The 12412-nt window shown below is 41.6% G+C and overlaps 1 protein-coding gene across 2 annotated transcripts in view; it reads left to right on the forward strand.

The window, feature by feature from the left end:
- DDX10 (DEAD-box helicase 10) overlaps nucleotides 1-12412 on the forward strand; it is a 243339-nt gene that overhangs the window by 123104 nt on the left and 107823 nt on the right. For both annotated transcript variants that reach the window (XM_075851596.1, XM_075851597.1), the window contains one exon: nucleotides 5773-5898. In XM_075851596.1, coding sequence (XP_075707711.1) covers nucleotides 5773-5898 — 126 coding nt within the window. The remainder of the gene's footprint in view (nucleotides 1-5772; nucleotides 5899-12412) is intronic.

Raw genomic sequence — 12412 nt, forward strand, 5'->3', positions numbered from 1 at the left:
ACTGTCCATATATGGACAGTGAAGTCAGGGACTTCTCTTGGAGCGGAATCAATGGCCGCAGCTTTGGCACCGCTGTGACCGGGGATTAGGGATTCCGTGCCTACAGGGAGCAAAAAAAATAAATCCCCTCCTCACATGCACTTCGTACTGTGAGGAGAAGAGAGCGAGAGAGCGCCAGAAAGCACGGCCGTCACTCGAATCACATCAGTGTGACAGCCGTGCGTTACATGGACCCATAGACTTCTATGGGAGTTGTCCGCCTGGGAGAAACAGGGCTTGTTCCAGTTTTTTGACTGCCTGGATTACCGGGCCGTCAAAAAATCGACCGTGTGAATAGCCCCATTTGGGGTCTATTGTTCCTACTGCGGCCGTGTGACGGCCATTCAAAAAGCAGCCGTCACACGGCCGAGAATCCCTGTCGTGTAAATAGGGCCAAAGTATCACTTGTTTGTACACTTGGGGGGGAATTGATTAAACTTTCTGCACCAGTTTTCTTGCGTTGAAAATTTGCATTCAAAATTAAGACGTTTGGGCGTTTTACGTCACATTTGTGAAAATGCGTGGGGCTTAACAAATTTATTTATGCTTGAAAACTGACTCCATTTTGGTGTAGATTTCACTCTGTGAGGTGTAGCAAGGTAGAGGCCCATACCCTGCCGCCTGCTCTTTGGACCCCCAACACTCTTCGCTTCGAATAGTTTCTTTAGACCGTTCTTGTTGTCTGTTTCAGAGTTGTCTTTGTGTCTTTCGATTACTGAGGCATGCCTTTTTTTCGGGCGGCATGCTTTGTTTTTCTGTAAATTTTTTATTACGCATGCACAGAGGTTCAGCTTCAATTTGTTGTAGTATCCTTTCATTATGACGATCATGAAACCTTTCTCTCATCTGCAGTTCGTTGTTGCCGCCTTGTTCTCATTCTTGGCTTTTGGCATTCAGTTAACAGGTTACGTGAAATCCATGGGTTAACTGAATTGGAATAATGGTGGAATTATTGATATTATTGTGTATGTACTTGTATTAAATTGCTGTCTATCTCTAAGTGATGCGGTCATGCCCATAGCAACCAATCAGAGCTCAGCTTTCCTTTGATTGAACTGCTCTGGTAAAATGAAAGCTATGCGGTGATTGGTTGTTATTTTTTTTCTTTTAGACGGGTTGGATAAATTTGCTCGCTAAAACAACATGTTTATTAGAAGAACCTGTCGCCAGCATTTTCATCACTAAACGCACAGCACCCTCAGGCAGGGCATGAAATAGCCTTCTTAGCTTTCCCGCTTTTATGTGAAAAAAAAAATGCGTCAAGTTATATGCAAATTAGCTGAAAAGAGTCACTGCCTGTTATCTGAGGAGGAGTCCGGCTGAGAGGCTGGAGGGGGTGGGTCACCTCAGATGCCCTTATCTTGGGCTCTATAGCACCTAGAACCATGGTTCTGGTGAGAATCTCCACCCTAGAGAACAGTCTTTTTATAGGTGCTGTAAAGATGGAGATAAGGGCAGTTAAAGACATAGTTGGAAATTTGTATCTGTACATGCAGCTCGCATTCCCAACTATGTCTTTAACTGCCCGTATCTCCGGTTCTATAGCACCTAGAACCGTGATTATGGTTTTGAGATTCTAATCTTTGAAACCACACCAGAACCATGGTTCTAGGTCCTATAGAGCCAAAGATAGAGGCATCTGAAGTGACCCCCTCCAGCCTCTCCGCCTGACTTTTACTCAGATTACAGGCAGTGTGTGACTCTTCTCAGCTAATTTGTATTTTATTGGTAAACGGACGATTTTTAACATAAAATCGGGAAAGCTAAAAAGGATATTTCATGCCTTACCTGAGGGTCCTGTGGGTATAGTGGTAAAAATGCTGGTGACCGGTTCCCTTTAGGCCTAGTTCACACAGAGTTTTTTTGCAGGCAGAAAATTCTGCTTGAAAAAATAAGCTCCGTTTTTTTTTTGTTTTTTTTTAAAGTGGTCTTGCACTACACACGGTTTTTGCCGTGTTTTTTTTCTGCGATTATTGACTTCTTTCGAAAAAATGCTGCTGCCGTTGGCGCTGTTTTTTTCCATCCCCATTAATGGGGTTTTTGATGTGGAAAACGCCTCAATATAGGGCACCTCGCTATGAAACCTCGCGTTTTGGGCCATTTTTGGTGCGGTTTCCACGTAAAAGAAAGTGCCATAAAACTGTGTGTTTAGAATAGTCAATTCAGGGAGATGCAGTTTGTCAGCACTATGTATGTCTGCTTCAAACTGCCAGTGATTTGGCTGAAGTGGTTAGACCAAGTGACCGCTGCAGCCAATCAGAGAAGACGTGCGTCGTTGGCAACATGGCTTGCCTTTTACGAGCAAACACTCGTTCATCGGCTGATCGCATGGTTTATGCAACAGAAACTATTATCGTTGTCGGCAGCACAATCGTAGTAATGAGCATACGAGCGCCCATCAACAAGCTGTTTAGTTGATCTGCGCTCCTTTACACGGCCCGTGTCGGGACGTGTGAGAGGACCGTTAGAGGATTTGAATTGCTCCTAGGTAATAGTTCTATTACTATTGATGCAATGATTATCCCTGTTTAGGATACTTATTAGTTGTATCAGGTAAAATATAGCCACCTGACGAGAAACTCCAGGGGTCAAACAACTCTTCAAAAAGTAACCTTATATAAACACAGCATTTAGGAAAAGGTTGAAAATCTTTCTGTTAAATCTCCAAAGTGTCCCTGCAAAATGAAGTGTAAATGTCATGTAATATTCACATAGTCCCTTCAGGGACCACTTAAAGGTATGCGTGTAACTGATGAAAGAGCAGATTCTATAGTGATCCGAGCGTCCAATTGGATATCTTGAATGTATTGAGAAAAATTTAGAACCCGTAGAATTTTTTTTTTGATGGTATACTGTAATAGGAGTGATACAACAGGACAACATTTATTTGTATGATGAAATTTTAAATTTATTTCACACCAGTCTTTAGCTCCATTTCGGCTCATAACTTAATTCTCCCCAAGTTGTAGGGCCAATATGATAGGATAATAATTGTGGGAGGAAAGAAAATTGTCATACAAGAAAAACATATTGTTTTCATTGCCCTGGTCACAGTCGGACCCATGGCTCTTGTTCAGCAAGGCCGCATTGCTTACTGCTGTGTCCATGTTGTATTGCCTTGATGGTGAAAAGAAACGTTAGAATGCGTGTGAATGACGTCCTGTGTCTGCCTGCCCACTGCGTTCGCTAGACTCTGCTGTTTAGGATTAGTCACCAATAGAGTTTATGGGGAGGGTCTTAAAGGGGTATTCCCAAAATCATAAATTATCACCTATCCACAGGATAGGTGATCATTTTCTGAACGCTGGGACCTACACTGATTGTGAGAACGGTGGTCCCGAACCCTCAGATCCTCCTCACTGCTCTCTATGCAGTGAGGAGGAGCATAATTGGAGCGGTGGTGGAGCATGCGCCCGCTGCTCCATTCAATGTCCTCCACACTTGGCTCGACCAGTGAGGAGGATCTAGGGGTTCGGGATCCCTGTTCTCCCAATCGGTGGGGGTCCCAGCTGTTAAATGTGAATGGGCAGCTTTATGTTACAGCCTTGGCCAGTGCTGGGAAGCTGAGGTCTAAATGTTGGCTATGAGCCGCTAGTGATTATTTAAGAAACAAAATATCGCTGCTGAATTTAACTATTTAACACTGCCATTTTATTGAAAATAACCATAGCCACCCCACCCTTTCATTTGTCTTTGGGAGAGCACCCAGTACGAGGTACTGTCCTCTGTTATATGTTCGGAACTGGACTGCGTCGTTGAGGCTATGTGGGTGCACTTATACTATGTCTGTGGATTTTCTTTTGGTAAATTTTGTTTTTGTACAGCGTATCTTTTTTTTTAAACTGGATTATAAGTAATCCGATGCCACCAGCGTGTTGTCCACACAAAACATTATTTTGACTTTTTTGATTCCTGTCTGTGGAGATGACTCGACTCACATTTTATATGGTAATGGCCCAGAGCTGTTTTTTTTTCTTCAATCCGCTTATATAGAACATGTTGTGGCCTCTTGTGCGGTCTCCGCTTTTATCAAAGGGAGTTCTAATCTAGTGACCTGTCCTTTCATAACTGCCTGCGGCTAAGACTGACTCTATTAGAGAAAAAGTCTTGCCTGTGATGCGAGAATCAGAATCTGGTCTCTTTGTTAGTAGAAGTGTTTGATGTTCTATATACGGTCCAAAGATATTCATTCTAAGTGTATGTCTTGTCTATTACTGTGGTACGGAGAGAAGCCCCCTTACTCATTAGATGTTGCCAACGGATAATATTAATTGAACCAGGCTTCTTCCTCACGTGTATACTTGATAAGAGGTGGGGAAATCTTAAGCAGCAAGTGAGCAGTCAGTTTATCAAGATGTGTTGGAAGCAGGAAAAATGAGAAAACATAAAGATTTGATCGACTTTGACAAGAGCCACATTGTGATGGCGAGACGACTGGGTCACATTATCTCCAAAACGGCAGGTCTTGTGGGGTGTTTCTTGTATGCAGTTGTTACTACCTACCAAGCTCGTCCAAGGGAGAACAACCAGAGAACTTGCAACAGGGTCATGGGCGCCCAATGCTAATTGATGCGAGTGGGAAGAGAAGGCTAGCCCGTCGGGTCCAATCTCACAGGAGATTTACTGTAGCATAATTTGCTGAAATTGGCTAGGTATGATGGAAAGGGGTCAGAACACAGTGCATCGCAGCTTGCTGCGGAGCCGCAGACTAATCAGAGTGCCCATACTGGCCCCTGTCCACCACCAAAAGGGTTTACACTGGGCACGTAAGGATCAGAACTGGACCATGGAGCAATGGAAGAAGGTGGTGTGGTGAATCCTGTTTTCTTTTGCGCCATGTGGACAGCCGGTTGCATGTGCGTCACTTTTCTAGAGAAGAGAGGGCACCAGGAGGCACTATGAGACGAAGGCAATCGGAGGAAGTGTGATGCTCTGAGCAATGTTCTGCTGGGAAACCATCGTTTCCAGCATTTTTGGGAATGTTTGTATTGGCGATGTTTTGATAAAACGTCCGCATTATGTTTCATTTTTTATTTTGGCATAAATGTATTCCAGAGGACTGCTCCCATATCGGCGCCTCATAAAATGGTCAGGATCTGACATCTGATTTCTTTCTGTTTTTAATTGTAATTTTTATTTTATTTTTTATTTTTTTTTACTCATTGGATAATTTTTGCAACTTTTTATATGAAGAAATGTTTTCTTCAGGCTACGCGCACATTGACGTTAATGACCACTTTGCCTCCATCGTTCTGTCTCTGACAGAGGAGCATAAGGGAGAAATCTCACAACAATATCTTTGATCTGCATCCAGAGAGGCAGGTGCAGCGTATGCAGCTCTCATGGCAAGGAGGACGTTGGAAAAGGAACAGAGAGAAATGTAAAATATGCTTTACTTTCTTCCAACATCTGGCCTGGCAGCATTGGGGGCTTTTGGGCCCCTGGGTTGCTCCCTCTGCAGGGGTGGTGTGGCAGTGACCGCGATGCGGTGCTGCAACCACTTTTATAGAGGTCACCGTGAATTGGCAAGTGGGCTTACACAATTTGATCAAAATGTTAACAAAGAACCTCATGTTCATGTTTATGAATTTTTGTCCAGCAGCTACAGATCAATGTATTACAAGTGGATATGCGGTCTAGTTCTACAAAACTGATATTACTATAAAAAGAGATCTAAACTTTTGTTCTAATAAATACACAACTTAACTTGTTTTTTTATATTTGTCTTAATAGGAAGATGAGATGACCAAATCTAAACTTAAGAAAATTGAAAAAGTAACAAAAGTTCAGGACGCCAAAAAAGCCTTGAAGAAGAACTTTAAAGTCAACACTAAGATAGTATTTGCTGATGATGGAGAGGTGAGTGCTTCTGTTCGATACTGTTCTGCTTTAGCAGTTTATGCTGCACTCTTTTTATTTATTTTTTTTATTTATTTTTTTTTCTAGTAAGGGCCAGTTCACAGAGTTTTTTTGACGCGGAAACCGTTTCGGAATCAGCACCAAAATACTGCCGAAACTGGCGGCATGCTCTTTCTTGCCGCGGTTCCGCCTCTGACCTCCCATTGAAATGAATGGGAGGCAGAGAAAGCGTGTTTTTTACCCACCGCGCTCAATGGCCGTGGGTGAAAATCGCAGCAAGAATTTGGCTGCAAAAATACCTCTGTGTGAACAGGGCCTAATACAGCAGAGACACTATTATGTTGTGTTCTGCTTTGTATGTTCAGTAGTGTTAAAAAAAACATATTTAAAGGGTTATTCCACCTGGTCAATCCCACTAGAATGAGGCTCCCCAAACAATCAGATAATCGCTGTGGGTCCAACTTCTCTAACCCCCAGCTAGAAGCTATCCAGCTAGGCCAAGGCTAGCCCGTAAAAGGATTTGCTAGCTGTTTTGTACAGAATCTGCTCTTTGCAGTAGCTCACCACTCTTCATAGTTGGGGGCCCCAGCAGAGAAGCCTCCTTACTTCCATGTGCTATAATTGGACAAATCAACAGGTGTTTTCCTGATTGGGCAAGCCCTAGAAGTCACTACCTATGGGCCGGCTTCATTAGAACACAGCTCTTATTAGGGACGGAACCTCCGCTGCATAACCTAATGAAGTAATCTGTACCCCCTGTCACATTAACAAATAAGGTTGTTTCGCTTTCCGTCCCCCATGCTTTATCCTGCAGCTCAGCTTGTCAATATTGGGTGCTGTATATAATCACAGGCCTGCAGGAAATTGTCCAGCAAGGACAGAATGGTTGCAAATTACACTCGAATAAGCCCTAATAATATCTGGTAAATACCCCACATTTACTGTGAAAAATAATACGCCTGAGCAAGGATCTTCCCTTCATGACAGCCATTTGGTTCTTTACCATTTACATAATATTAGAGCTGTAGATTACACTAAGCTCAGTCAATCTCTAGCCGCATTGTCACTGCCAATTTTCCAGATTTAGGGAACTACTTGTCGTTCATGATTGATAAAGATGCTGCATGCTGTGTCCCCACCTGGCACTACTGGGTATGCTGTACTGTAGCCTGCCTAATGGGCTTATGATGAATGGTGACACTTCAGGCAATCCCGTAATTCCATTAACCCTGCCCATGTAGCCATAGTGTTTTAGTCCAGGATTAGATTTATAAATACAAAAGGGCTGCACCTATATCTGGTGCAGTCTCCTTTCTGCCAGAAAATGCCAAACTGATCTCCAAGGAAGCGACCAGTGTGGATCCCCCATGTTGCCAGCACTGGTGACCAGCACTATAGAAGAAATGTACAATAAACCGCTTCGACCTGCTCCTGGTATCGGTTCCTGCTGTCGGAGATGCACCAGCACGTGTCCGAAAGTAGAGCTTCACTTTAAATCTATGACCGATAAACATTGACATGGCTGTGGAAAATCAAGAACATTTCCACCTAAGTTTTCTTGGTCTCCTACTCCGAATTCAGATATTGGGTGATGCCCATTAATGGCAGCAATTACAGAACTCATAGCAAGTTTCATCAAGGATCGAATGGCATGTGGTCTGCTTTGTTATACAGAGTTGCTTTAATTTATATATTAAAGGCTATATCCACCTTAACCACCAATTTATGTATTACTCTTCTGCATCTAAAATGAGATATGGAACAACGTTACAAATAGCATTCATTAAAAATCTCCTTGCGTATTGTGTTTACAGCTCCTGTGCAGACCTTTTCTGTTTTCATGGTAATCGGTTACAAACAGTGTGTAGTCTGATCCTACAGTCATACTCCCTCTCATCTGCCCCTTAGTTCTTAGTAACTTACAGTTGGAAGGTAAGCAAGAAGTAAGGGATAGATAGAAGGCAATATGACTGCAGGATCAGACTACATAGAGGTTGTTTGTAGTCTGTTGCTATGGAGACAGATAGATGGGCATCGCGCTGTAGACACAAATGAGTAGGTTATTTTTTAAAGAAGACATTTTTCATTTTAGATGAATTGGAGCATAAAGCAATAAAAAGTTACGGAGGTGTACATAGACTTTAAACTCTATAGCTATGCAGATTTAATTTCTGTTCGTGGTCTGTGGATAGCTGGGTGTAAACTTCTATGAGATCCCTAACCGCTTCCATCATTGGTTGTCTTGCAGCATATGTTTAAGAGACCAGGATCACTCTGAAATAACTGCGTAAAATATACAAAATATTTCTGCCTTTGAGGGCACCATGTATTTTTACATTTTAGGAAAAATTCTCTATAAAGACTGTCCAAATTTGCAACCCAATTTTTTTTTTATAGTGCCAAAGCATAAAAAAAATGAAGGCACTGCAAATAGTCTTGATTAAAAAATAACATACATATGAGAGTAAGAAGTAGTGGATGGATAGAAGGGAGTATGACCGCAGGATCAGACTACACAGGGTGTATGTGTAGTCTGTAACCATGGAGACACAGGTCTGTTTGTAAACTGTAGACACAAAATGTTAGGAGTGTGTTTGCAAAGTAGCTACATTTTGTATTCTAGATGCATTGGAGCAGTAAAAAAAATTGTTTGCGAAAGTGTGCATACCCAGTCAGCGAAAATTATTCTTGAGGTTAGAGTGCCACAAAATCACCCTCCCATGTCAGTAGGATACAGATTTTTTTGAAGCTAACTAACAAGACGAATCCAGAAGTGTGTCTTTAGCGAGGAGGTGTATCATCTGACAGCGCTGCATACGGCAATCCTGCAGTGTCGTTTTCTGCCAATTTAGATGGCCTGGACTATTTCACATTTTAGGAACATGATTTTGCTGACAACATCAAGATGGGGAAGCGAGCGCAGGGGAGCACAGCAATCAAGCCTCACATCATCCTAACTGTTCTGTCTGGCAGGCTGAGGAACGCATTGTGTGATCTAGATAGAAGAGGGGAGAGATGGGCACTCGACACCGTACAAGGCCCATACCGCATTAATCACAGAATCCGGCGGATTAACCCCTTTCTATTTAGTGCACACAGCAGTGCAGTCCCTCCGTGCCTGGCGCTGAGTCCTAACACTCTGCTGTCTGCCAAATTCTCCATCATGATGGCACTGCAATGTATGTTATCTTTTATGCTGCCATCCAAAACTCTGAATTAACCTTTTAATACCTCACACATTTTTTTTTTAATAAAGAATTAGTGGAATCCTATGCAGATACAGATATATATATAAAATAGCCTAGTTAAGAGTCTGGCTTAGGGGCTAGGGTTTCTGGCACGGCGGTGTTTCTATTTTTATTACTTTATTTTATTACCGGTTTTATTTTTGCAGTTTTATGTTTGTTTTTTGTTTTATTTTTAGTAAAAATTCTTCCCCAAAATGTCCGAGCATATTTTTTAGCATCTTTTGTTTTTCATATTTTCCCTGTAATTGGAGCTGCCAAAGCCCTGATAATGTGACCGTTGTTACAATCATAGCTATCCTGGGTCTAGTTACTGTCTCTTGTCTGTTTCGCCTTCACCAATAGAGGCAGCAGAACTATCACCATCTTTATATACATCGCTCAGTCTCTGACAGCCAGAAACCCATCCTTAACGGCTGCCGTAAAAACACAATGGGAGCGATCGTTAAGGGGTTGAGATAACATTTTTGCTTAGTTTATCACGATCGCACTATGAAATCTACAAATGTGTATGTGTACAATATGGAGCGCTCACATGCATTATAGCTGAAATATTAGGCCAAGCAAGATTTTTTTCCCTTTTTTCTTTCCATATAATTTTTCTAATGATCACCAGTTTGAAAACTACAATTCTAAAAATGTAAATTAAGCTGAAACGATTCTCCACATCGCTAGTTTTATTAGATTTTTAGTACTTTTCCCAGATGGTGGCTAAAATAAATATTTTAAATCTTCAAATAAAAACAAGTAATATTCGATTCAAGTAGTCGTTATTTTTGAACAAATAAAATGTTTCTGTACTCCAGAGGTGTGGGTTCATTACTAAATGAGGCATATAATGTGCTGGGAAGGTCTCCAGAAACTTCTACGAATTGTAATTGGATGGGGCGCTTATTTCTGTACTTCTCATTTGAATTTAAAGGGGTTTTGTGGGGACGGAAAAGCGTTAGCAGTGTACTCTCTGCAGTATGTGAGTGCACTCGCTAATATACATTCCAGTCCCAAGTCGTGCTGATTATGAGATTTTCATTGATTTTTATAGCACTGACGGGGGACCGAAAGTCTAGTTGCACAGTCTTCCTTGATGACGACACTCTTCGTCATGTGACCGGCCCCGCTGTAATCTATGTACTACTTCTTGTACATAGTCGTGTCGTCATGAAGGAAGACTGTGCAACTAGACTTCCAGTCCCCTTTCAGCGCTATAAAAATCTATGAAAATCTGGAAACTGAATATATATTAGTGAGTATACTCACATACTGCAGTGAGTACACTGGTAATACTATTCAGTCCCCACATAACCCCTTTAAAGCATTGAATCGAGAGCAGCAATCTGCACGTAAAGGCGGCCCTAAGTTACTTTTTTTGTATCGAAGTATATGTTCACTTTTTAAACACCTTTTTATAGTTTACATATAGAGTTAGTTTACATGAAAAGTTGAGTAAGGCTTTGTTCACTTCCGTGTCAGAGACTCTGTTCGCATCCTCCATGGCAAATGTCGGAAGATTTGATGGGAGTAATATCGCTGCATTGAACGATATTCTTCCTGTCAAAACAATGGACAGCACGATGGAACACGGGCAGGCCTCATCCTAAGTCAATGGAGTCCCGCGGACAACGTAGATCTCCGTCTTATAACAGATCCAGAGTTGTAATCTGGCACAAATGTGCCGCTACAAGCAAATTTTATATATACATATTTATATATCTGTGTGTGTGTATGTGTGTGTGTGTATATATATATATAATCTTTATAGGTCTCCAAGTGTCAGTGTTGTGGTCATTTTATGCAATATTTGGTGTTTAGAAATGACACTAATTGTGTGTGATATAATATTTGTATCCCTGGAGTTTGTCTATAGGATGTCTATGGTACCATGCCGTCTAGGTATAATTTTCTGGATACTCCAGGTAATTATTGTGGATTGCTTATTGATTCAACCCTGGCTGTGTCAGGGGTATTTGTGTATGAAAAGAAGTACTTAGAATATTTTAATATGCATAATGAATAAAGGTGATGTTTTATGAAGAGTTCCTACTATAACCGATCCAGCAGAGCATCGTGACTTCCATTATAAACTAACCAGTTTACTCCGCAGAACGGAGATCTTTCACCATTCCTTGCTGTCAGAGTTTGCCCTAGGGGTATACATTCTGGGAAGTGTAATCTTTACACCAAGATCTGCACAGTAATCTGGTACGGGAAGAAAAAACTGTCCCACAGCATTATATGAGCGAAGATGTTAGGCCTCATTCACCCGACTGTAGTGGTTTTCGGTCTTTGTTGTGCATCCGTGTGTCATCAGGAGTCATGGATCCACAACAAAAAATAATTATTTCACCAGTTTAGTGAAACCGCAAATCCGGACCATAAAATTACTTGTCCTGAGTTTTTTCAGTCCGGATTTGTGGCACCAGCACTGATCCGTGAAAGCCACGGTGGTGTGAATGGGGCCATAGAAATTAATGGGTCTGCAATTTAGTTGCAAAAATGCAGATAAATTGCAAATGCAAATGCACGGTTGTGTGCATGAGGCCTTATGGGTGTGTCTGTTTACAGGTTTTGTTGACCGTTTCCAATAGAAACGAGCAGAATTTTAAATGCCGATTAGTTGAAGATAAGTCACCTATATTATTTGGGAGAAACCTGGTAAAAAGTGAACAGTTCGCGTGCAGTGCCGCCACAAAGCAAATAAAGCAATACGTGGTGCCCACTGACATTTTTGGACAGTAAAGCGTGCGCCAGGTTCTTCAGGGAGACTCTCGGTAGCCAAGCTTTGCTCTGGCTAATTGATTGAATTGCTGAACCAGGTACCTTACTTTACGAACAAAGAATGCCCTAAGAGGGCATTTGAAAATACAGCCCCTTTTAATGTAGCTGCCGTCAAGTGGTTCAGTGATTCCTAGTCCGTTTCTAACATTCTTTTATTCACCAATTGTTTTTTCTAACAAAATAGTAAACCCTTCCAACATTTGAAAATTAATAAATATATATATATATATATATATATATACATACACACACACATACACATTTATACGAAGGTAGCCGACATACCTAATGTCATTGTAACAATCTGCCTTTTAATCCCACGGGAATCCATTCCTTTCTGAATACTGTAGCCTGTCCGTTGTAAGTCAGTGGGATCTGCTTCATAACGGGTACGTCACACCTTTCACAGCTCTGGTAACCAGAGAAGCCATGTTGCTAGTGTGAAGAGTGTCCGCACATTATAATGGGGAAACAAGTTAAAAGCTCCTTATTGG

Source organism: Rhinoderma darwinii, chromosome 2 (genome assembly GCF_050947455.1).
Source record: "Rhinoderma darwinii isolate aRhiDar2 chromosome 2, aRhiDar2.hap1, whole genome shotgun sequence".
Lineage (NCBI taxonomy): Eukaryota > Metazoa > Chordata > Amphibia > Anura > Rhinodermatidae > Rhinoderma > Rhinoderma darwinii.